Genomic DNA, 22661 nt, shown 5'->3' on the forward strand with positions numbered 1-22661 from the left:
GTAGCCGGGAGCTCTAATAGGGGATGAGTAAGCCATATCAAGGGAAGAGGGAGCATTAACATCCTCTGTGTATAGTTTAGAAAAGTGGAGCAACCATTGGTTGGCAGTTATATGGTTGGACAGTGGAGGGTTGATGGTACTGGCCCTCTTGTTAATTAAATCCCAAAAGCCTTTCTCGTCTTTCTCGGATGATGCATGTTTTAATTTAGCCCAGTGGTCCTCATCCCAACTTTTCTTTGCCTCCCTCTGTGCCTTGATATACTCCTTCCTAGCTCTAATAACTGCGGCTGAGTCTTTTTTCTTGACTTCCAGGATGAGTGCCGCCCGTTTTTCCTTACAAGTAACAGAATACCAGGGATTCCAAGCCTTAACCTGTGGGCCTCCAGTGATGACCTTGCCTCTAATTGTGAAAAAGGCGCTCAAATTCAAAATAAAATCTTGATAGATTTTGTGAAAATTAAATAGGGTCAAAGCGTAATTGGCATAAGATGTAAAATTGCTAATCTCATCTTCTAGGGTGCCCTTTATGCTTGCCAATTTATGTTCCTTAATCGCAACTTTCTGCCATTTAAGGCGTCTACAACAATTAGTGGGGACGACTTCTCTAGTAGACAGGAACGCTCAGCTAATTGCATCAGCACCAGGTGCTTGCCAGACATTATTTAATTTTAAACATAAGGGGTTGTGGTCACTATCTGTGGAACGTTTACCTTCCATATCTAGTAGATCACACCATAGCCTGACATCTAAAAGAATATAATCGATCCTAGATGGGGAACAAATCCTATTAAAAGCGGGTGCCCCATGGGGATCTGAGATGGATCTTCCATTTACAGCTCTAAGGTTGAACTCTTGGACGAGGGCATTTAATTGGATAACCCTCTGGGACCACTTTCTAATCGAAGGGAGATTAAGGGTCGGGATGCTCCATTTAGCATCTAGTTCAGCAGTACCCAAAAAATCCTCCGCACCAAGCGGTTCAAAAGTGCAATTTAGATCACCTCCTATAAAAATATACGAAGACGGGGAGATGCCGGAAAGAATGCTTTCCAGCGTTGATATAGTTGCGGATCCCAGGGTACCCTTGGATCCCCTAGCATAGATGTTAAAAAGGGCCAATGAGGGTTTGTTGTGTGCTCCACCTACTGTTAAGTGCAAGATGTCATGAGAAATGCAGTTGTGGGAAGAAATTGACCAATTCAATGAAGCACTAACCCATATGTGAAGGCCTCCAGAGGGACGTCCCTTTCTTGATCTGACTGCCGGGCAGAAATAGGTGGTATAACCTGTCTTGTGTAGGGGTTTCAAGCTCCAAGTTTCCTGAAATAAGCAAATTTCGTATTTTTCAACCTGGGCATTCCATTCAGGGATGGCTAATTTCTTTTCCAGGCCCGCTATATTCCAAGATATGATGTGAAGTGTGGAAGTGTTTGGAGCGTGGGGTGTCAAATTAGAGGGAATATCCTCAATCTCATATTCATCTTGAGGGATGGGGATATTTGAGGTTCTAAGACCAGTACTGGGTGGTGTTAGCAGTAAGTCCACCCTGTTCAAGCCAGATTCCCCCCCTGTTTCCCCCGATGGCATATGGGGTTTAGCTCCTAGTGGGGGCCATAATGGTGATCGTCTAATTTGAATGGATGAAGAATCGGGAGAAGAAGAACGAAATTCAAGGGCCACTAGATTCTCAGCCAGATTTGCATCCACAAGTTCCAACTCTAGGCAGTCAAACGGGGAATTATGGGTCGATAACCTTTTTACCCTGATGATGTCCTCCCTAATAATAGATCTACAGCCCCGGACCTGGCGCAACCAGTGTATAGCCTTGTTACAAAGTGATACACTCCCTTCAAAACCCCGGTTGGGGGGAAGTTTGGGGACTTTGACCAAGAATACTGTTTTCTTATGATTTAGGGCCAAGTGATATGCGCCAGGTGCCTTATGAGTAAATACCGGGGCGTCCTGCTTAGCGGCGGGGTGGGTTTCAGAGTCCCTGGAAGTGCCCCCTCTACAGGTTCCAATAGGACGGGTGGAACTAATTACGCTTGCTTTCTTCGCATAGCTGGACGTAGAAATGGGGCTGGATGGCAAGGGGGAAGACGTACTTGGAGGGTGGGGCAAGACACAAGGTCGTCTAAAAGGAACCAATTGGGGAGAAACAGTCCGCAAGCTAGCAGTGTGTGCAACTACAGGGGGAATAGTTAATGAGGGTTGGGCGGTATCAAGAGGCAGGGAAAAATTTAGCTTAACATTGAGAACCTCAATGGTCTTGCTGAGAGTGATCACTGTACCCTGAAGCGAGTCAACTTTCTCCATAAGGCTCTCAAAGAGTTCTTTGCAGGTGCATGGGAGCGACAGGGGAGCCTTTTGCTCGGTATGACCACATCTACAGGGGAGGGGGCAGGCTACAGTCTCAACTATCTCTGATGCAGGTTCTAGCACTGAGAAGCGGTTGGAGCAGGGGATAGATTGTAAGGAATCATTCAAAGCTTTCTTAGATTCGTAATCTCCTTTAGCTGGAGGCTTAGGGTGGGAGACCGAGGAATCCAAAGCTGAGGTAAATCTAGTGTCCTCCATTAGTGAGCTGTGGGAAATTGGGTTGGGATGTGAAACAGTTGTGTTAGAAGTTTTTTCTTTTTTAAAAACATAGAAGGTATGCCCTTTTGGGGAATTTTACCCAACCCCTCCACATTATCCCCAACAGGCCCAATAAAGTTCCCACCCAGAATGTCCTCACAATCCAAAACTATGTTCTCGATTCTGGCCATGACACAGTTGCTAGCGGCATGCTTTAAAACCTTAGATTTTTTCCCCTTCTTGCTTCCTGTGGGGCCCCTGCTCTCCATTGCCTTTCTCTTACCCATTTCCTAGCAGCTGCAGGAATAACTATGTTTTCTATAAACACTGAGGCAGTAATGCAACACTGTGACCAAAGAACTATAGCAACAGGGAATAGTATATTAAAGCGAAGAAACAGTTACATAACACAGCCCTCAAAATACTCCAGTCTCGAGAATTGGCAGAGGCGCAACACACAGTACCTTGTGGCTCGTGGCCTCAGAAGTTAGAGGGGGTGCCCTGTCCTGTCTCTTCCTGGCAAGGACGGGCCCTCCCTTGGCCCGGGCTTCGCCCGGGCGCTGCCCGCGCGCGTCCCGCGCTGCGGGAGGCGCCCCGGCCAGATAAGGCCCACCAGCTAGGTCACGTGATGCGTGACGGCGTCGGATGCGCTAAGGCTTCTGGGGAGTGTAGTTCGAGCCTCACGCTGCCGTTCCCCTCACGGCGTTTCTGGACAGAGTGTCGAGCAGGTAAGGTAATCAGGGCGAGATCAGCGTGGCAGCCGTTTCCCTCACGGCGGATGTAGGATTCTGAAAGTGCGTCCCGCGCTGCGGGAGGCGCCCCGGCCAGATAAGGCCCACCAGCTAGGTCACGTGATGCGTGACGGCGTCGGATGCGCTAAGGCTTCTGGGGAGTGTAGTTCGAGCCTCACGCTGCCGTTCCCCTCACGGCGTTTCTGGACAGAGTGTCGAGCAGGTAAGGTAATCAGGGCGAGATCAGCGTGGTAGCCGTTTCCCTCACGGCGGATGTAGGATTCTGAAAGTGGCTAGTATAGCAAAGGCCGAGCTCCAGACCATTGCAGATTAACATTTGCGAAATCTGTTTGCCAACTGATTGCCAATAATATGTTACATGTTAAAATGGTGAATTGTAAACATTTGAATGTGTCCACATTTCTGTGGAAACGAGCGCCATGTTGTTTCTACATGCAGAGTCTTGGCGTGCATGCGTGCCACGTAGCCATGCAGCAAACATAAACCGCACCTACCACGTACATCTCTTTATTCGTACGGAAAATAAAATGGCGTATTCCAACCAGTCACTGGAAATACAATTCCTTGATGTTTTTATTTCCCAATGTCTTGTTCATTTCACACATATTGCAAACGCACACAAATCGGGAATATTTTATGCAAATACATCTGAATACTTTTATATACTAAATGCGTATGTCATCTTTCTGAACAAAAGCAAAAACACGCACAAAAGCAAACACAATACCCCACACTTACGAAAAACGACATAGAAAGCACACATATTATATCATACGCATACAAAAACAAGCAATAGGTCTCGCATTATTAAAGTTTGAGCTATTGGTGTTGTATTATTTAGCAATGCCAATAGCTCAAACTTTAATAATGCGAGACCTATTGCATTGCAAATGCTTGCTCTTATCTTGTGTCAAATAGGAGACTGCGCAAATACACACCATTTTTAGGTCTGCTGTGTGCCTCAACTACGTAACAGACTGCAGTAACAAATGTACTCCAGCAGTTTAAGGATCGTAACTCATAGTGATGCGAGTAGCACGTTGGAAAACAATATTCAGTATCATTTAGATAACGTTAGGGCCCAATTTTGCAGAAACTGTAACTGCAAAGGAGTCCATAGGGATTTGTTTAGCAGAAAGCAATATTCAATTTCACCTTACAACATCAAGGGCCATTGGGAAAGAATCCGCATAAAATGACAGGTCATGTTTTAAAATATAGACAAAACAACAGGGCTGAAGACAAGAATATCACAATTAGCATTAAAATTTGCAAAGAATAGACGTAATTTGAAAAATCTTGCAAGCCTTAAACGCGCTGATACGAAAAGAAAATTCTTCTCAAGATATTCCACTTACAGGAAACACGTTTTGGGAGACTTAATAGAGTCATGGGGAAATGGAAGGGTCGTTTTGTCATTTCAGTTACTTTGGTGTCATGGAAGCTTTAGCAACCTACCACATTTGGTTACTGGACAGCTCTCTAAACCGTGAAGTCCCGCTAAAGTTTTCGTATCTGCGATGGTTTAGCATCCTATGAATTTGAAGGGTGAGTAGATACATCCAAAAAAACGGCCAGATCTGATGAGTTCACACTGCTGACAATGAGGCCTCGCATCACGTTACACACCTTCCACTGGTTCTGCTCTTTTTTTTTTTATATCAACCACATTTACGCAGTAGAGATTTTAAGCCCATAGTTGTATCGGAAAACGTACAACTACAAGTCCCACAAAGCTATTCTTTAAGAAGTCAGAAATGGCTGAAGGTGTCGTGCATCTCACGAGGCCCATTTGCAGCTTCAGGAGTCGGTGATACACTAACTCTAGCACCAACCTTCCTGGTTCGATGCCAGTGTATCTAATTATCACTTGCAAGTATCACGGGGTTAAGTGTCAGGAAAAATGCAAAGGTCCCCGGAAAGCGATGCCAGGGAAGGGCTAGAAGCCCATAAGCCAAGAGACAGCTTAATTCAAGCAGACTACGGTCTGGAACAGGGCCACTCAGGCAAACCCTATGGATATTTCCAAGACTTCTCCGCCAGCTCACGGCGCTGTAACCCTGCATCTATCTGGTGCATGTTGAGCTGAAAAGAAAAAAAAAATACTATGCCGGGTGCCAATGCAAACCCATATATAAAAAGTATAGGTGAAATGGCATCATGAGCTTCATCTTAGTTTGCCGCTACAGCAACTCTGATATCCTCTCCAAGTCGCGCAAGGGCAGCTTCTGCCGCCTGGGACTCAAGTACCACCAGGGCATATCTAACAACCGTGCGCTGGTAATGGCGCCTCGGCATTTAAAACTCGCCCAGGGACGGGTCTAGTAGCATCTCTATAAGCACCCCCCTATGATGGCAGTGAAGGTATTGCAGCGTTTAGTGGAAGGGTAACCCTGAGCTCACCGGAGAACTGATGGTCCCAGACACGCAGTACAGCTATTCTGTTAAATATTGGAAATCCCTGAAGCGAGGTGCAAGCTACTTCTTACCGGAAATGGCGGTGCTTGAGGGTCACGCTGAGGTCTGTGGCATCGCCGGATATCTGAGAGGTACCCTGGGTCAAGCAGGCAAAAAAAAAAGCGATCGTGAAAGCGATCGCTAATGTAAAAAAAAACGCGTCCGCGAGTGTAGCGCGCGTGCGCGCCACAGCGAGCTGTATGTGTATTCAATTATAGCGCCCGTGTCTGGGCACGATAATTGAAAACATATGGGCTTTGGTGCGCGTAACAGACGCCAATAGGCCATGGGCAGTGCAATGCGACCGCCTTTGGCCTATTGCGTGCTCTGTTTTAAAAAAACACGCACACAAAGCCCAATAGCGGAACCCAAAAGGAAAAGCACACGCACGAGCGTGTGCGATTCCAGGGTCCGTTTTTAAACCCCGGACAAAAGAGCGCGAGCCCTAAACAGGGAGCAGTCATACTCCACACAAAGGCACATACATTACACAAATGCACACAGATATGTACTCTCAAAAAAGACATACATACGCTGAAGGGCACACAAAACACGTAGTGCATACACATATTACACACGCATACTTATCTATAAACACAGTCACTCCTAAATAAAAAATAATAATAATTCACACCTTGCAAAGGCGTTAGAGAAGCTTTTGTATACATGCACAAACGCACAGCTCAAAGTCACAGTCATACTTTACACATAGTAGCACTACTACGGAGCTATATACCAAGTACACAGGCGTACACAATCTACACAAACACAGGCATGCACAAAGGCACAAGCACAACATTCGCACAGCACACACACGCCATAGAATGTGATACACACATCATTGTACACATTTATTGCACAAGCAAACACGCATGAGCGTTTACATTCACAATGACTCGTGCACAAGCTCACAAGTAACGTGCAGTGGGGTACACACAGAAAAACATGCTCCTCTATGCAAGCACACATATAGAATACAAAGAAATACACATTTTACAGACGTAGACAGTCATACACAGGCTTGTATACATTGTACACTTAGAAGCAATCTACACAGACCCACATTGCATCTAAGCCCTCACACACCGATGCTCCTCTGTCTCTACTTTTAATGGCCACTCCTACATTCATCGGCAACACTGACACACACAAATCTCATGTGCACTCACCCGTGTTTCTGACTCTTTAACACGCAGTTATATCCCAGTAACAAACAAGCAAGCATTGCAAACGCCATGCTTGGTACTGCATGCTTCCTAAGTGACAAAAGTGCATGTGCCTGGTAAAGAGATGTGCCTCGGTATAATATAGAAACGTAGAGGGGAAGAGGCTGCAGAGGAAAAACAAGAATGAGAACAACAGAATAAGAGCTGGGAAGACGCTATACACACAAGATGAAATATATAGGGGCAATGTGTGCTACATTTCACTAAAGAATGCCAGTGACAAAATACACAGGGCCACAGGGTGTTAGAAGGGAGGTCGGGACAGTGGAACAAAGAAATATAGCAAAGTGAACGGAGGAATTGATGCAGAAAAGTACAAATGAAACGCTGCAATGAGTCATGGGAAAAGAAGGAAAACGTGCATTGGAAGGGAAGCAAGCAAGCTGAACGGCAGGGGTGTAAAAGGAGGTGAGAAAGGAGGAGAGAGGAGAGAAGGGAGGGGAGGCAAAGTGGCGGGAAGAGGAGAGGAGGCATGAAGGGATCGAAAGAAAATGAAAGGGAGGATGGCCGAGAGGAGCCACAGATGGACTTCAGAAAAAAGAAGGGAGGAAATGGTAGAGGAGAAGACTCAAAAACACTGGAAAGAATAATGAGAAGAGAAAACAAGCCGCTTTTATTACTTGCTGGGAAGCTTCGTCCCCGAAGACCCGTTGGAGGCGAGCTGCTTTACGTAAGCATCGCCGGCGTAATGCAAATTTTTAGGTCTCGCTGAGTCAGCGCGCATGTGCTGCTAGGAGAGACTTTAGTAGGTGAGTTTTCAAAGTGCTGCTGAAGGCTGGCGGTTCACGCGTGCACGCTCACGTGAACGCAAGCTTGTCGCCAGCCAGCAGCACTTTGAAAACTCACCTACTAAAGTCTCTCCGAGCAGCGCATGCGCGCTGACTCAGCGAGACCTGAAAAGAGAGAGAGACTTGTATCCAACGGGCTAGATGTGTTCTTGCTACTAGAGCTAAGGTGGAATCCATAGCTTAGGAGAGGCATGCCTTAGTTTGATAAATGTGTTGGGTGACTTTGGGCTACTCCACACGCCATCTCAAGCATTATCTCTTAGATACTCTTGCCAGGCATTATGCATAATTTAGTCAGTTGGAAATGGACACAGGTGTGTGTAAGTTTCTTCCCTAGTAATACACATCACCCTTAGTTTATACCCTGGTTACTCGTCTCGGGCCTAGCAGGTGACAGGCTACACAGACTGGGTAAAGGCGGGAGTTCTGTAGCCATTAGAAAGGTTACTTTTTAGGTCTCGCCTACGCAGCGTGCATGCGCTGCATAGGAGGATACCTCTTGAAGTCGGTTAGCTTTTTCTGCCAAAAACGTGCACGCATTGCATTGCTTTCAATGGCAACACGTGCACGTTTGGCGATTCCCTCGCGGGAGCGAGGTTTGAAAACAACTGGTTGTAATTAACTTGCAAACAGATGGTGCCCCTGCTCACTCCCGCAAGGATAACGCTGTGTGTGCTCTCGGCCGCACTCCCCCCACCCCTCCCATTTGTTAACCCGCGGGCTACGCCATTCTTGTCCCGAGGCCGCATCTCATTTACTCGGGCTCCCCATTCTGCCAGGCGCGCTCTTATCTCGACATAGAAATTCAGTCAGATTAGTCCATCAGCATAATGAAGCACAATAATGAAACAAGCAAAGCTTAATTAACATGTGCAGGAGGTGCAGGATGCGCCGAGGCTGCCGGAAGCAGATGTAGAAGCACATTCCATCCTGGCTGACAGATTGCCGTGTCCGCCAGCGCCAAGCAGTGGAGTGCGCGCAGTAAGTGCGCAATCTCATCTTTTACGTATGCTGACTGATCGTCGAATGTGCAGGCAGCAGAGAGCGCACAGAAAATGCGCAATCATATCTCTTATGTGTCTGTGTTGACTGATTGCCCGATCTGCAACCACCAAGCAGCAGACAGCGCGCAGCAATCGCTCAAGCATGTCTCTTATGTGTGCTGACTGATTGCCGTATCTGCGACAAGCAAGCAGCAGAGTGCATAGCAAGAGAACAGGCATATATGTCTTATGTTATCTGACTGATCGCGTATCTTCAGGCAGCAGCGAGCGCAGAATTATATCTCGCGCAGCAAGCCCCAATCATATCTCTTGTGCTTGCTGACTGATATCCTGTCTGCTGGCAGCAGAGAACAATCGCCAAGCTCACAATCATATGCTTATGTGTGCTTACTGCGGTATCTGCAGGCAGCAGAGAGAGAGCAGGCATATATCTTATTGTGCTGATTAATCACCGTACTTGCGACCAGCAGGCAGCAGAGAGCGCGTAGCAAGTGAACAGGCATATACTTGTGTGTGCTGCTTGTTCGCCGTATCTGCAGGCAGTTGGGAGCTCGCGGCAAGTGGCAGGCATACCTCTTATGTGAGTTGGATATAGCTCAGCCTGCAGCTGGAACTCAATCCTGAGTGTCACATTTGAAGCAGGCGTGGCCATGGATGGTTTCCTCTGCTCTTCACCCCTCACCTGCCCGACATCCCCACATAATCGCACCTAGGACTCATCTTGGGTTGATTTATTTTCAGCTTGGAAATAAATATCTACAACTATTCAACCATAGTCACAGTGTCTTTTAACACATCGCTAAAACTGAACTGTGCATGTGGACAGCATTTTATGCACCTAAGGGTCAAAGTAGGAGGCCCTGGTCTGAGGGCGGGATTGGGTGCAAATTGTCACTTCAGTCATCCTCGGGAGCAATTTGTGGCTGTTTTCAGTGGCTCTGGAATTGTTCAACTGTGCACAAGTTTGTTGTCCAAATACTGTCGATGGTTAGTGGTTTATGGTTGTTGGGGTAACACACTTGAATAGTGTCCCTTAGTTAAAATATATAGATTCCCCAGGACGTGTAACTGTATTCCTCTTTATTGGAGTCAAACCAGTTCTGAGTATTTTTATAGTTTGATTCATCTTCACTTTCTATGCAGAATCAGCAGAGAAAGCGTTTACTGCCCCTGCCTAACAGCTGTTATTTAATAGCTAGTCACATAATGTTCGAAATTGTGTACAAGATGCGAGCGGTGTATCAGTGGGTTGTAAGCATTGGCATAGCCAATAGGTCTCGCCTTTGGGACCTTATAAGTGTTTGGTTATCCAGCACAATATCCTTGGTGCAACAACATCAACTGTTGTTGCATGGCTAAACACTTATAAGGTCCCAAAGGCGAGACCTACTGGCAATGCCAATGCTTGTTGTAATTGGTTATGGTTTTGTGTTTTCACTTTCTTTCATTCATGCTTTGATGTCTGGCTTTAATTTTTGTTTGACATTTGTGTTAATCTAGTTTGTGGATTAAAGGTGTTACAATGCATGTCATAATTCTTGGAAATATTTTGTAGCACTCCAGTATTCTATGGCATTCAAGAACAGCTTCCTGCAACATCACTCGTGGTCTTACCATTCGTGTGAAAAACTGTTGTTTGCAAGTTGATATGCATGCACATCATAGGCCCAATTGCTCCTGTGCAAGTGCAGTATAAGAAATGATCTGTAGAAAGCTAAAGGAAACTTGCTGAAATAATTCATGTAGGTTTGTTATTTGTGTCTTATGTTATCAGGTGTAAAGATTTATCAGTCTCTAACTGGAATCCCTATTGGATGCTGCCCTCTGATGTTTGTGGAATGAACTGCTTTTGGGAAGCTGCATTTAGGTAGGCTATATCGTTACCTAGACTTACTACTTACTTAATTGATATCTCAGTGTAGAGAGAAAGACCCTACAAAAGATGTATCATCATTTTGACTGCAGACATGGCGTTTTGTGGAGGCTCATTCTTGGACTTGCAGATGGTCATCATTGTTTTCCCTTTTAGATTCTTAGATTTCTCTAAATATTTGATTTAAGTTTTCATACTCCAGTGTTCTATGAACACATATGAAAAGTGCTTCTCCCTTTTGATCGTCATTCCACTACATAACACTCCACTGAAAACACCTTTTGGGCTTGAGTGAGGTTTGATTAGGTAAGTTTTTCATCCAAGGAGTTGGATTACTAAGACCTAGCTGATGCTTTGCCAATAACCCAACCGTACGCAAACCCATGTTTCGCGCTGTTTACTCAACTGGTTCCAATGAGGCAATATAAGTCACTTTCCATTGGACTCAGCTGAGTAAGAAATCAGGTCTGTTCAAGAGAAGAATAAGGCCTTCTCCTAAGGATTATGTCAGTTGTTTTTTTATTTGAAATTAAAATGTGCTTTTATCCAAAGGTCTGGTACCAAAAGATAAACTTAAAAAATACTTTCATAATGAGCACTATACATTGAAAGCAGGTAATACAGAAAATGTCACAGTCACACTGAAAAACCTTTAAGAAGGTTCTTGAAAACAAATGATGCCATGGGTTCGGGACAACCACTACCACGTACATCAGGGATCAAATTTTAACTTGAATTGTTATTATTTAGGTGAGACTTCATTTGGGTTTCTAGATTAGTAATAAAACATTATTTCGTGTCTGCTGGTTAGTTGCCCATCTGTGTACCTCTCCCTTATTCCCCTAGATCTGTCCACTGCTTTCTCGTATTTAAATTTGTTTATGCCATTCAAAATATTTGATATGGTAAACCTTGATTCCCTCTGCTATCTGAATGCCTTTCTCTCCTCATCCGTTAATACTAGCCAGGTAATTCCATATGTATCCTGTCTGATTACTGTGCTCTATTAAAAAGACTTTACTTACTTGTAGGATTTTTCCATTGTATTTGGCAAAGACAGATGGTGTGCATTTCTATATTTAGGGCGCTACACCTGCTTTGTTAGTGCAAACGCTTATTATTGGGGCTAAGACTGCAAATGACTAACACAGGGCTTAAAATTGCAGAACTCATGATAGTTGTAAATAGAGCAATGAAAACACCTTCTTGTGCCAGCCCTCCTTTCAGAGTAGCTCCGTTTTCACCTCGTGGTCTTCTGAGGTGTATTCTGCTCCCAAGGGATATTTTCTTATCTTTATTGAAGGAAAAGTTTGATTCAAAGATACAGAGACGAATAATATGCATTCTTTTCTTGCATTTAATGTAATAGCTGCCAATATATAATATGGAGTAGTTTCTTTTCTGTAACTCCAGTTCTGTAGTAGGGGTATCTCTGTGATAGTCATAATCTAGTGAATAGTCCCGCCCATGTGCGGGGACCCCGGAGCAATAAAAAATAATCTCTTAAGGTGTCAAATCATGCAGACCTGCATCCACCTTTAAGAGAGAATTTAATTTAAAGACAGATAATGCAGCCTATACCCACAGGCTACACTGTCCAGTACTTCAACTAGAATTCCACCAACATCCACAAACAGCACTGCCTGTCCAGCTTTTCTCCACAAGGGAAAAAACACCCTGCCTCTCCCAGCAAAAGCCTCTGGAATGATAGAGAGGAAGGAATGGACAGACAAGCCCCATAGGCTGCCATTATGTGGCTCAGAACAGGATACTGTGCCTTTAAGAAAACTTTCCAGAACTTTCCCAGTATCCCAGAATGCACAGCAGGTCCCTTTTACTTTCAGTTCTTTTTGAAGGCGTAGCACGCCAGACCTGTAGCATTCCTTACATGAGTATTCATCTCTCCACCGGGGAGGAGGGCGGGCGCTTATGACTATCACAGAGATACCCCTACTACAGAACTGGAGTTACAGAAAAGAAACTACTCCTTCTGTAGTAGGGGATCTCTGTGTATAGTCATAATCTAGTGAATAGAATGGCAAGCCCATCCCCACACAACAACGGCGGTGGAGAACACACAAGACAATACCACTACTGTGCGAACAAATTTCGCAGCGAAGCCTGCCCAACCTGAGCATCTGCCCTGGCATCCGTGTCCAGACAGTAATGCGCAGCAAAGGTATGGACCGACTTCCAAGTGGCCGCCTTGCAGATTTCCACAATCGGAACATTACGCAGCAAAGCCGTCGTGGCAGCTTTGCCCCTGGTGGAATGAGCCTTAGGTTTACCCCCTAAGGTCTTATTAGCCTTTTGATAACACAATTGTATGCAGGACACAATCCACCGAGAAATGGACTGCTTAGAGGTCGCGAGACCGGTCCTGACTGATCCATAATTAACAAACAATTGGTCTGACCTACGAATATCCTTGGTCTTATCCAGAGAAAATTTCAACACCCTCCGAACATCCAGGGAATGGAGAGACCTTTCCGCTGGCGAAGAGGGATTCTGAAAGAACATAGGTAAAGTTATGGTCTGGTTGACATGAAAATCAGAGATAACCTTAGGAAGAAATTTAGGGTGAGTACGCATCACAACCTTAGCAGCATGAAATACAGTATAAGGTTCTTGACAACATAATGCCTGAAGTTCACTCACCCTGTGGGCCGATGTAATAGCCACTAGGAACGCCGCCTTCCAGGATAGGTGCTGCAATGAAGCCTTGTGAATGGGTTCAAAAGGCTCCTTCATCAGTCTGGACAGCACCACATTCAAGTCCCAGGAAGGCGAGGGAAGTCTGACAGGAGGAAACACTTTCTTCAAGCCTTCCAAAAAATCCTTGACCACAGGGATCTGAAAGAAGGAAGTCTGTGAAGGGCATTTCCTGTAAGCAGTCAAAGCAGCCAGATGAACCTTAATGGAATGGAAATTAAGGCCAGACTGCGCCAAATGCAAAAGGTACGGAAGGATGACATCTTCCTTACATGTAGTAGGATCAAATTTCTTGGACTTACACCAGATACAGAACCTCTTCCACTTATAGGCATAGGACGTCCTAGTGGAAGGCCGTTTAGACTCCTTCAGTATGTCCATACAATCTGCTGGTAGATTCAGATGGCAATATTGCACTATTTCAGGAGCCATGCCGCCAAACTCAAAGATGAGAGGTTGGGGTGCACCAACCGCCCCCCGAACTTCGTGAGAAGGTCCGGCCTGCACGGCAACCGTATGTGAGGAAGGAGAGACCGGTGAAGTAGGTCCGTGAACCACCACTGTCTGGGCCATTCCGGGGCGATCAGGATCGTCCGCGCCCTGGACTGGGACAGCTTGATGAGCACTGCAGGAATCAGGGGAATGGGTGGAAAAGCGTACAGAAAGCTGTTCGACCAATCGATCCATAACGCATTCCCCAGCGTCCCCCGCTGGTAGTACCTGGATGCAAAGTCTCGGCATTTGCTGTTTTCGGCGGTGGCGAACAGATCTACGTCTGGAGTCCCCCACCTTGCGAAGACTTCTCCTAGTACTTCGTCGTTTATGACCCATTCGTGGTTTTCCTGAATCAGCCTGCTCAGTGCGTCCGCCTGAGCATTCTGAACCCCTGGCAGATGCGTGGCCGTAATCGTCAGTCCTCTGGCCAGAAGCCAGTGCGCCTGCGCCTCCTGCGACAGAGTGCGCGATCTCGACCCCCCCCCTGCTTGTTGAGGTAATACATAGTGGTTGTATTGTCCGTCTGTATCAGTAGCGAGTTGGTCTGGAAGGACGGAAGGAAGGCCTTCAGTGCCAGGAAGACCGCTCTGAGTTCCAGGAAATTGATGTGGTACGTCGATTCCAACGGGGACCCCTTTCCTTGAATCTGCAAGTCCCCGGGATGCACTCCCCAGCCTTGGAGAGACGCATCCGTCACGACACTCTTCGTGGGAATGTCCTTGTGGAAGGGAACCCCCCTGAGGAGGTTTTCCGCCGAACACCACCACTTCAGAGACTTAAGAGCATGTAGAGACAGCCGTATCTTGTCGTCCCAAGAACCTGTCTTCTGATCCCACTGATCCTCCAAGCACTCCTGCAGTGGTCTCATGTGCAGCCGTGTGTTAGGCGCGAGGAAGATACAGGAGGCCATCGATCCCAGCAGCGAAGACACCTTCCGCACTGTCGTCGATGGAGCAGTCCGGAGGTCCTGAGCCTTCCGAAGGAGTGATAACCGTCTCTCCTCCGAAGGAGACACGCTTGCTGACCGCGTATCGATGGAGGCTCCCAGGTACTGTATGCACTGGACCGGAGTCGGGACCGATTTGGACATGTTGACGTGTAACCCCAGCTTGTGCAAGAGAACGCACATCCACCGGAAGTGTTCTTGCACTTCCGAGAAAGATGATGCCTTGATCAGCCAATCGTCCAGATACGGGTAGACAAACACCTTGTTCCTCCGCAGGTGTGCCGCCACCACCGCCATGCACTTCGAGAAGGTCCTGGGCGCAGACTTTAGCCCGAATGGCAGTACTGTGTATTGATAGTAATTGGCGCCGACTTGGAATCGCAGGAACTTCCTGTGCTTCCGTGCGATAGGCACATGGAAGTACGCATCCTGTAGATTTATGGCACAGAGCCAGTCTCCCCGTTGCATGCGATAGCATGCAAAACTTCTCTCTGCGAATCCATTTGTTTGCCTGTCGCAAATCCAGAAGGGGCCTGAACTCGTTCTTGTCCTTCTTGCGAACGAGGAAGAACCGAGAGTACAGACCTCTTCCCCTTTGAGACAGAGGTACCTCTTCTACCGCCTTTTTTCTCAACAAGATGTCTGCCTCCGCCTGGAGCTCTCGCAGCTGAAACTGAGAGCTTACCGGCGGAATCGCTGGAGGGGGGCTGATAAACCGAAGACTGTATCCATTGCAAACAATATTCAGCACCCACTTGTCCTGAGTAATTTTTCTCCACTCTGCCGGAAAAAATTGAATGCTTCCCCCCACTGGAGTGGGTAACGGTTGAGGGGGAAGTAGTCGCTCAGGGCCGAGACCCAGCCGGGCCCTTGGTAGTGGTAGCAGCCTGCTGGCCTCCTCTACCCCTCTGGCGTTTCTGGAAGGGCTTCCGGAACTGCTGCTGTTGGTGCTGCTGCTGTCCCGAACCCTGCCCACGCCCTCTGCCCGTAGACCCGAACCTCCTCTGGAACGGGCGCTTCTTCTTCTCGGCCTTCTCCAACCCGACAGCCGTCAGGGTCTCCGCCTCCGCCTTCATGCGGGCCATCTCATCATCCGCATGTTTTCCAAACAGGGTTTCCCCCGAGAAGGGCAGATTGGCTACTCTGTGCTGAGCCTCTGGCTTGAGCGACGTCAGGCGCAACCAAGAGTGACGCCTTTGAACATGACAGTAAGAGTGCGCCGCCAACAAGGAGACATCCGCTGCCGCACTGATGACCTGGTTCGAAACCAGCATGCCCTCTTGCACCGTTTCCAGGAAGTCCTCCTTCCTGTCCCGGGGCAGCAGGTCCACATACTGTTGGAGGGACTCCCACAGGGCCCGGTCGTAACGTCCCAACAGCGCCCCCGCACTTGCCGCCTTCATGGTGGTAGACGCGGTCCCACACACCTTCCTGCCCGCCGAGTCCAGCCAGTGGCTTTCCTTGTCAGGCGGGACCGTCGATGAAGGTGCAGTCGCATGCTGTTTCCTCGCTGCCGTCACGATGAAAGAGTCCGGCTTCGGGTCCATCCGTAAAAAAGCAGGGTCCGAGTCCGGGGCCCGATACTTTTTCATGAGCCGTGAGGGAGCAGATTTCGTCACCGCGGGGGTGAGGAACAACTCCAACGCGGGTTCCACCAGTCCCGGCACTAGAGGTAGCAGGGGGCGAGACAGGTGTGTTTTGTGTAGAGTCTCGAATATCACGGACGTCGTGGGTACCGTCACCGTGATGCCCAACTTGGCTGCCCCCCGCAGCAGCACCTCCTGGAAGGAGACCAGATAATCCACCGGAGACACCCTAGTCCCCGGTGAGTCCGACAGCGTCGGTGAGAAATCCCTGGCCGAGGACCTTGTGCGCGACCTGGACCTGTGCCTCCTATGGTGTCGTCCCGATGTCGACGACGACGACCGTCCACGACTCCGTGACCTTCTCCTCCTGAAGGAGTGGGAGCGCGACCTCCTCGGCTTTGGCCTGTCTGCCGGTCTAGCCGGGCCCGGCGACCGTGGGTGTCGCGGCCTTGGCGTCCCCTGCGGTGGAGTCGGATACCTGGGCAGGGAGACCGACCGTGGCGGAACCGCAGGTGGCCCCAACGGCGTGCGAGGTGGTATAGGCCGCGGTGCGGGCGGTGGAGGCGGTGACACCGGCGGCAGTGGTGGAGGCGGCGGTGGTGTTGGCGGTGGTGGTGGTGATGGAGGAGGAGGAGTCGGTGGCGGAGGCGGTGGTGGCAGAGGAGGAGGAGGTGTATACACCACGGAGTACACCGATCCCAGCAACTCCGTTCCTCTCTTACTCCTGGCGTCCAGGCTCCCCCTGCGCCGTCTCGACAACGACCTCCTCGACGTCGATCTCCTCGGCGGCGATCTACTCGACGGCGATCTCCTCGACGGCGATCTCCTCGACGTCGATCTCCTCTGTGACGTCGATCTCCGTGACGTCTTCCTTCGTGACGTTGATCTCCTCGACGTCGACCGCCGCCTCGACGCCGGGTGTTGGCTGGCTCGCGACGTCGAGGAGCCCCTCGACTGCGACCTTCTTCTCTTCGCCGACGGCGATCGGCGACCTCCACTCGACGGCGAGCGCCGACGCTGGGTCCGATCCTGACGCCGATGGCTTGATGGCGAAGTCGACGGCGTCGTTGCAGACGATGCCGATGTCGTCGACGGCGGTCTGTTCAGCTCCTTCGACGTCGATCGTCGACGCCGCTTCTCCCCAGAGCCCTGGGGAGATGGCGAACAGACTTTAGTCATCCCCCTCGACGACGCCCTCGACGTCAACGGGGAGTGGGGACGCTTGCTGGTCTTCCTGCCCCTGGGGAGCCCCCCAGAGGCCTCAGCATGGGCAGAATCAGCCCCTCCAGACCCACCTCGTGCCTTCAGTCTTCTGTCCTCCAGGACCTGGAGCCTGATTTTCATCCTCTCTCTCAGGGTCCTGGCTGAAAAAGAGCGGCAAATCTCACACTCCTCCGGCACGTGGGACTGGGGAAGGCAGACGATGCACACCCTGTGTGGGTCTGACTTAGCCTTTTTCCTTTCACAATCAGGACACTTGTCAAACAAGCCAGGCATGCTGACAACACCAGAAGGAAAGGACTTTACTAACTACTATTACTTGAAAAGTAACCAATAAACCCTTGAAAAGGGAGAGCTCAATGCTCCAGGGTCCTGCTAGCAGGAGCCGGAAAAAAGAACTGAAAGTAAAAGGGACCTGCTGTGCATTCTGGGATACTGGGAAAGTTCTGGAAAGTTTTCTTAAAGGCACAGTATCCTGTTCTGAGCCACATAATGGCAGCCTATGGGGCTTGTCTGTCCATTCCTTCCTCTCTATCATTCCAGAGGCTTTTGCTGGGAGAGGCAGGGTGTTTTTTCCCTTGTGGAGAAAAGCTGGACAGGCAGTGCTGTTTGTGGATGTTGGTGGAATTCTAGTTGAAGTACTGGATAGTGTAGCCTGTGGGTATAGGCTGCATTATCTGTCTTTAAATTAAATTCTCTCTTAAAGGTGGATGCAGGTCTGCATGATTTGACACTTTAAGAGATTATTTTTTATTGCTCCGGGGTCCCCGCACATGGGCGGGACTATTCACTAGATTATGACTATACACAAAGATCCCCTACTACAGAAACTACAATTCCCATGAAACCTTGGGAAAACAACTACAAAATGATGTCAGTGCAACCCCACCAATCAGTAAAAAGACAGCCTATAAACTCTCTGGAATGGGAGCAACAAGCTCTTTTTCGCCTTGCGTGAGCAGATCAAGGGTATTGTAACATAAGATAAGTAACCAGAATAATCTTAATGGCCCTCAAAAATGTAAAGAAACCTCTGGCTAGGTTTATAACAACTGGCTTTTGTTGTTGACCGATAGTGTAAAATGAATATCAAGGAAATTTCTCTCTGGAAAGAGAATGTCTTTCTTTCCATATCACAGAAGTTAAAGTTACAGTTTTTTCCCCAACTCAAGCCCCACATTAAGTTGATGGAGGAGTGGAACCGGTAGGCCCTGAAACAAGAAGGGAGGGTTAAACTATACGATGGTATAATACTTGTCTCTGGGTCTTTATTTAAATCAAGACTCTCCTTCACTATAGATAGATAGGAAAATGTTCATTTATTACAAGGCCTAAGGCTTCTGTAATGCTTGTTTAAGCACAGCCACGATAGAATTAGTAACTTGAGGAACAGGTTCAGAGTAAAAAGTCTAAATGTGGCGATATTAGACCAATCTGTTGCTCCCAGAATGTCCTCTAAACAAGCTCCAGTCCAAAAAGCTTTTGAAGCCTTAGCTCTCCTTGTAGAGTGAGCATGGAAAGCAATGGTATCCATTCCTGCCAAGTTCATAATTCAACTTAACCAAGCAAGATATGATGGGTAAAGAAACCAGCCAACGAGGTCTTCTAAATAAAATAATGAGCTGAACTGAGGAGGACGTTCTCAAATCCTCTGTCTTCTGAATATAACCTTTCGAGCAGTTTTCCATACGAAATTTAGGTTGAAGAGGAAAATAAGGATAAAAGACAGATATTAAATTCGTTTTTTTCTTCTTCAGACTTGGAAACAAACATCAGAATGAATATCCACGGCCTCAACATCTGAAAGACATTTAAAATATACCAAATATAACAGAACAGTCAGGGTAGTAGACAAAATCTTTAGGTACAAAGAAGCATTTTCAGGCCAGTCCACAAATAACATTAAAATAAAATTACATCCCACTTGTAAGACTCATAAGGAGGTTTAGAAAATCTTACTTGCTTTAAAAGCAAACAAATTAGTAGATGTTCTCAGACAAGTTTACCATCCATTCCTGCATGTTTTGCAGAGATTGCTGATCTGTGGGTGTTTATAGTCGTATATGCCTTCCCCAGGGAAGCCAAATAGTGTAAAAACATTAATATCATCATCACATCTCCTGAAAAGGGATCTTAACCTGTGTCCACCAGCTATTCCAGAACATGCATGCAAATCTGTGAAGTCTGATGGTTCTAGGGCCTGGCGGATGACCTGAGCAGCCTCTGCTGAAATTCCTGGGGTTTTCCAGGCTGACCCGAAGCCTACCATGCTGCTAATACTGGGGACTGATTGAGAATAATTTTGAGACATTAATGCTGATGGTAGAGAAGTAGGCTGGGGAATGATGGGATTAAAATGGGGCAGCCTATTGATAATTCCAGAATGGTGGGGGAACTAAGGCTTAGTTTTCCATAGAGGAGTTACCAACATTAAAGTTGCTTTTTGACGTTGCACTTCAGCTAGAACCTGTGTAATCATGATAAATGGGGGAAAGGCATACTTCATCTGGAAGGACTAGTTCTGAAGACAAGCATCAATTGCCGGAGCTTGAGGATGCGGTCTACAACTGTAAAAATAGGGAAGCTATGTATTTAAGTGAGATACAAAAAGATCAATTGAAAAGGGTCTTAATCTGGAAACAAAATATTTTTGAAAATTGTAGGCTGACGGTGCAAATCGCTCAAACCTTGAAGGTGCCTGAAACACCAATCTGTAATTGTGTTTAGATTACCTGGGAGGTATTCTGCTTGTACCGAAATGTTCTTTTGTAGGGAAAATTCCCTCACATTCTTGGCTAGTTCTGCAATGGTTTTAACTTACTTCCTCCCAAATGATTGATGTACCTTACTGCCTAAAGATTATCCATCTGCAGAACAACGTATCCTGTTTGTGCATAAATTTGGATTGCAGATATCTCTAAACAATTTACGTGCAAAGAGGAGTCTTGCTGTGACCATGCACTGCCAGTCAGTACTGACCGAATCTTGCGCCAATTGCTAATTGCATCAAGTTGTAATACATGATTTAGGGCTGTAGAAAAAAAATTACCTTCCATTTCCATGCGTCTAGATCATGGGTACTCCCAAACATTTTCCCAAGGGCCAGAAAGTATGGCCTGTGGTGTGCTTAAGTGGTGCATTTATGCCTGCAATGATTGGGGATGAGGACAGGGGTTGTAATGTGAGTTTAGGAGTCTGGACCTGAGAAACCTAGAGTTATTATGAGTGTTTCATTGCCCACTGCTCTCTCATTTAAGCCCCTAATTTGTAGAAGAGACATAGATTTGATAATACTGTGTTATCTTGTATCTAAATTGTTATCCCTCTAGCCCACCCTGGATTAAGCCTTCTCTACTTGTTGTCTCTACCTTTGGTAAGTCAAGTGTTCAAAGAAAGTAACTTGATTATTGAATTGGAATTACATTTTATCTTAGGCTTCCCAGTCTTCTTACCTTTAGTCTCCTATCTGCAACACTAGGAGTGCTTAGAAAAAGACTCAGTTATGGTAGTAGTGTGTGCTATAAAATCTTCCTCACAAAGTCCCCACTACAAGGTGTGCAATTCACTGAGATGGGCAGACACAAACACCCAAACTCCATCGCTAGATGTGGTCCAGTGGGAAACCTTTAGCCCTGGCACTGGGATAGAGTGGGTGAGATACTAAGGCTAGAGCCCAGCCAGATGCCTGGCTCTGGCTTAGCTATAGGTTCTCTTGGATCCTCGAGCTCAAAACTAGCCTTTACATGACCTCTGCCTGCCTGTCATGCTCAAGCCTTATGTGTCAAGTATAAAAGACAAAGCATTAGCTTTTGATGTAAGAAAGAGATGTGGAAGGCATGAATTGTTCTAAATTTACGTTTGAAAATTATAATTTCTAATAAATGCCTTTCAGTGCAGTGATATCTGTTGTATAAAGGTGAAACACTTCCACATGTAACAAAAGTACACCTTTTTTAATTAAGAAGAGAATGTATACTTTTTTCATGTTCGTTGTATGAGGACTTTAAACATCTCGGTATTCCTACAGATAAATGGTGCAGTACACCTGTGCTTCTTTTCCTTTGCTTTAGTTAATATTTAACTAAATGCTAGCCCATTTGTTTTACATCTAAGCATTACTAGGGAGTATTTGTAAAGGTCAGGCGGTCCAAATATGTGCTCCCCGCCTTCTTCCTCCGGGCCTGTACAATGAGTATTCTTGGTTTAGATGATCATGAAACGATTGGAGTTCTGACTGAAATTTGTGATCTAACTTTATTACATCAAAATACGAATACAAAGATGACAAATCTTTAACCATTGAAGGGTACATTAACAAAGAGGTCCTAGAAAAATGGCCTGTATTGAGGAGGCCACATGCACCAGATTTCTAATAGGGTTAAGGTTGACATCTTTAAAGCTTGTTCAATTTCTTTCTTTATTATTATGACTTTCTGTTAAGGAAGTTGTAATTTTGATCTATTTGCGGCAATAGGTTAACCCAAAATCTCCATCAGGTTGGTGGTATCAGAGTAGACTTGCTCCAGTTAATTTTGTAAGAATCGAGAAAGTTTGTCTGTTGAGGTAGTAATAGATATTTGTCCTCAGCCTAAAGGAGAAATTTGTACAGATATGCAATTAGACTTACTCCTTAGGCTCTTAAATGAGCAATCATTGTGGTCATGACCTTGGTGAAGCACCTTGGTGCCAAAGAAAAGTATGAATGGGAGGCTTCTGAACCGGAAACGTGTTTCACCATTCAAACTGCAGAAACTTCCTGTACGAAATGTGAACTGGGATTGCAAGGTAAGCATGCTGGAGATCTTAGTGGGACATCCATTTTTCCATGCGCAAGGAATCCCTGAGATAGATGATTTTCTCCATCTCAAAATGAGGGCACTCCGCAAATTTGTTGAATACCCTAAGATTGATAACTGGGTGAAAATGTTGATTTTTTTCGGCACTAAAAATAAAAGTGCTGAGTAATCTGAAGAGATCGAACAATGTAACCTCTGTCTCCTTTTTCTGAGTAATCTGTAGAGATC

The 22661-nt window shown here is 46.7% G+C and overlaps 1 protein-coding gene across 2 annotated transcripts in view; it reads left to right on the forward strand.

The window, feature by feature from the left end:
• GXYLT1 (glucoside xylosyltransferase 1) overlaps positions 1-22661 on the forward strand; it is a 180599-nt gene that overhangs the window by 35177 nt on the left and 122761 nt on the right. Inside the window, exon 2 of one of the 2 annotated variants that reach the window (XM_085653073.1) lies at positions 10579-10671. The exons of the other annotated variant lie outside the window; for it this stretch is intronic. Coding sequence (XP_085509199.1) covers positions 10579-10671 — 93 coding nt within the window. The remainder of the gene's footprint in view (positions 1-10578; positions 10672-22661) is intronic. 2 annotated transcript variants of the gene reach the window in all.

This window comes from Triturus cristatus, chromosome 4_1 (genome assembly GCF_964204655.1).
Source record: "Triturus cristatus chromosome 4_1, aTriCri1.1, whole genome shotgun sequence".
Lineage (NCBI taxonomy): Eukaryota > Metazoa > Chordata > Amphibia > Caudata > Salamandridae > Triturus > Triturus cristatus.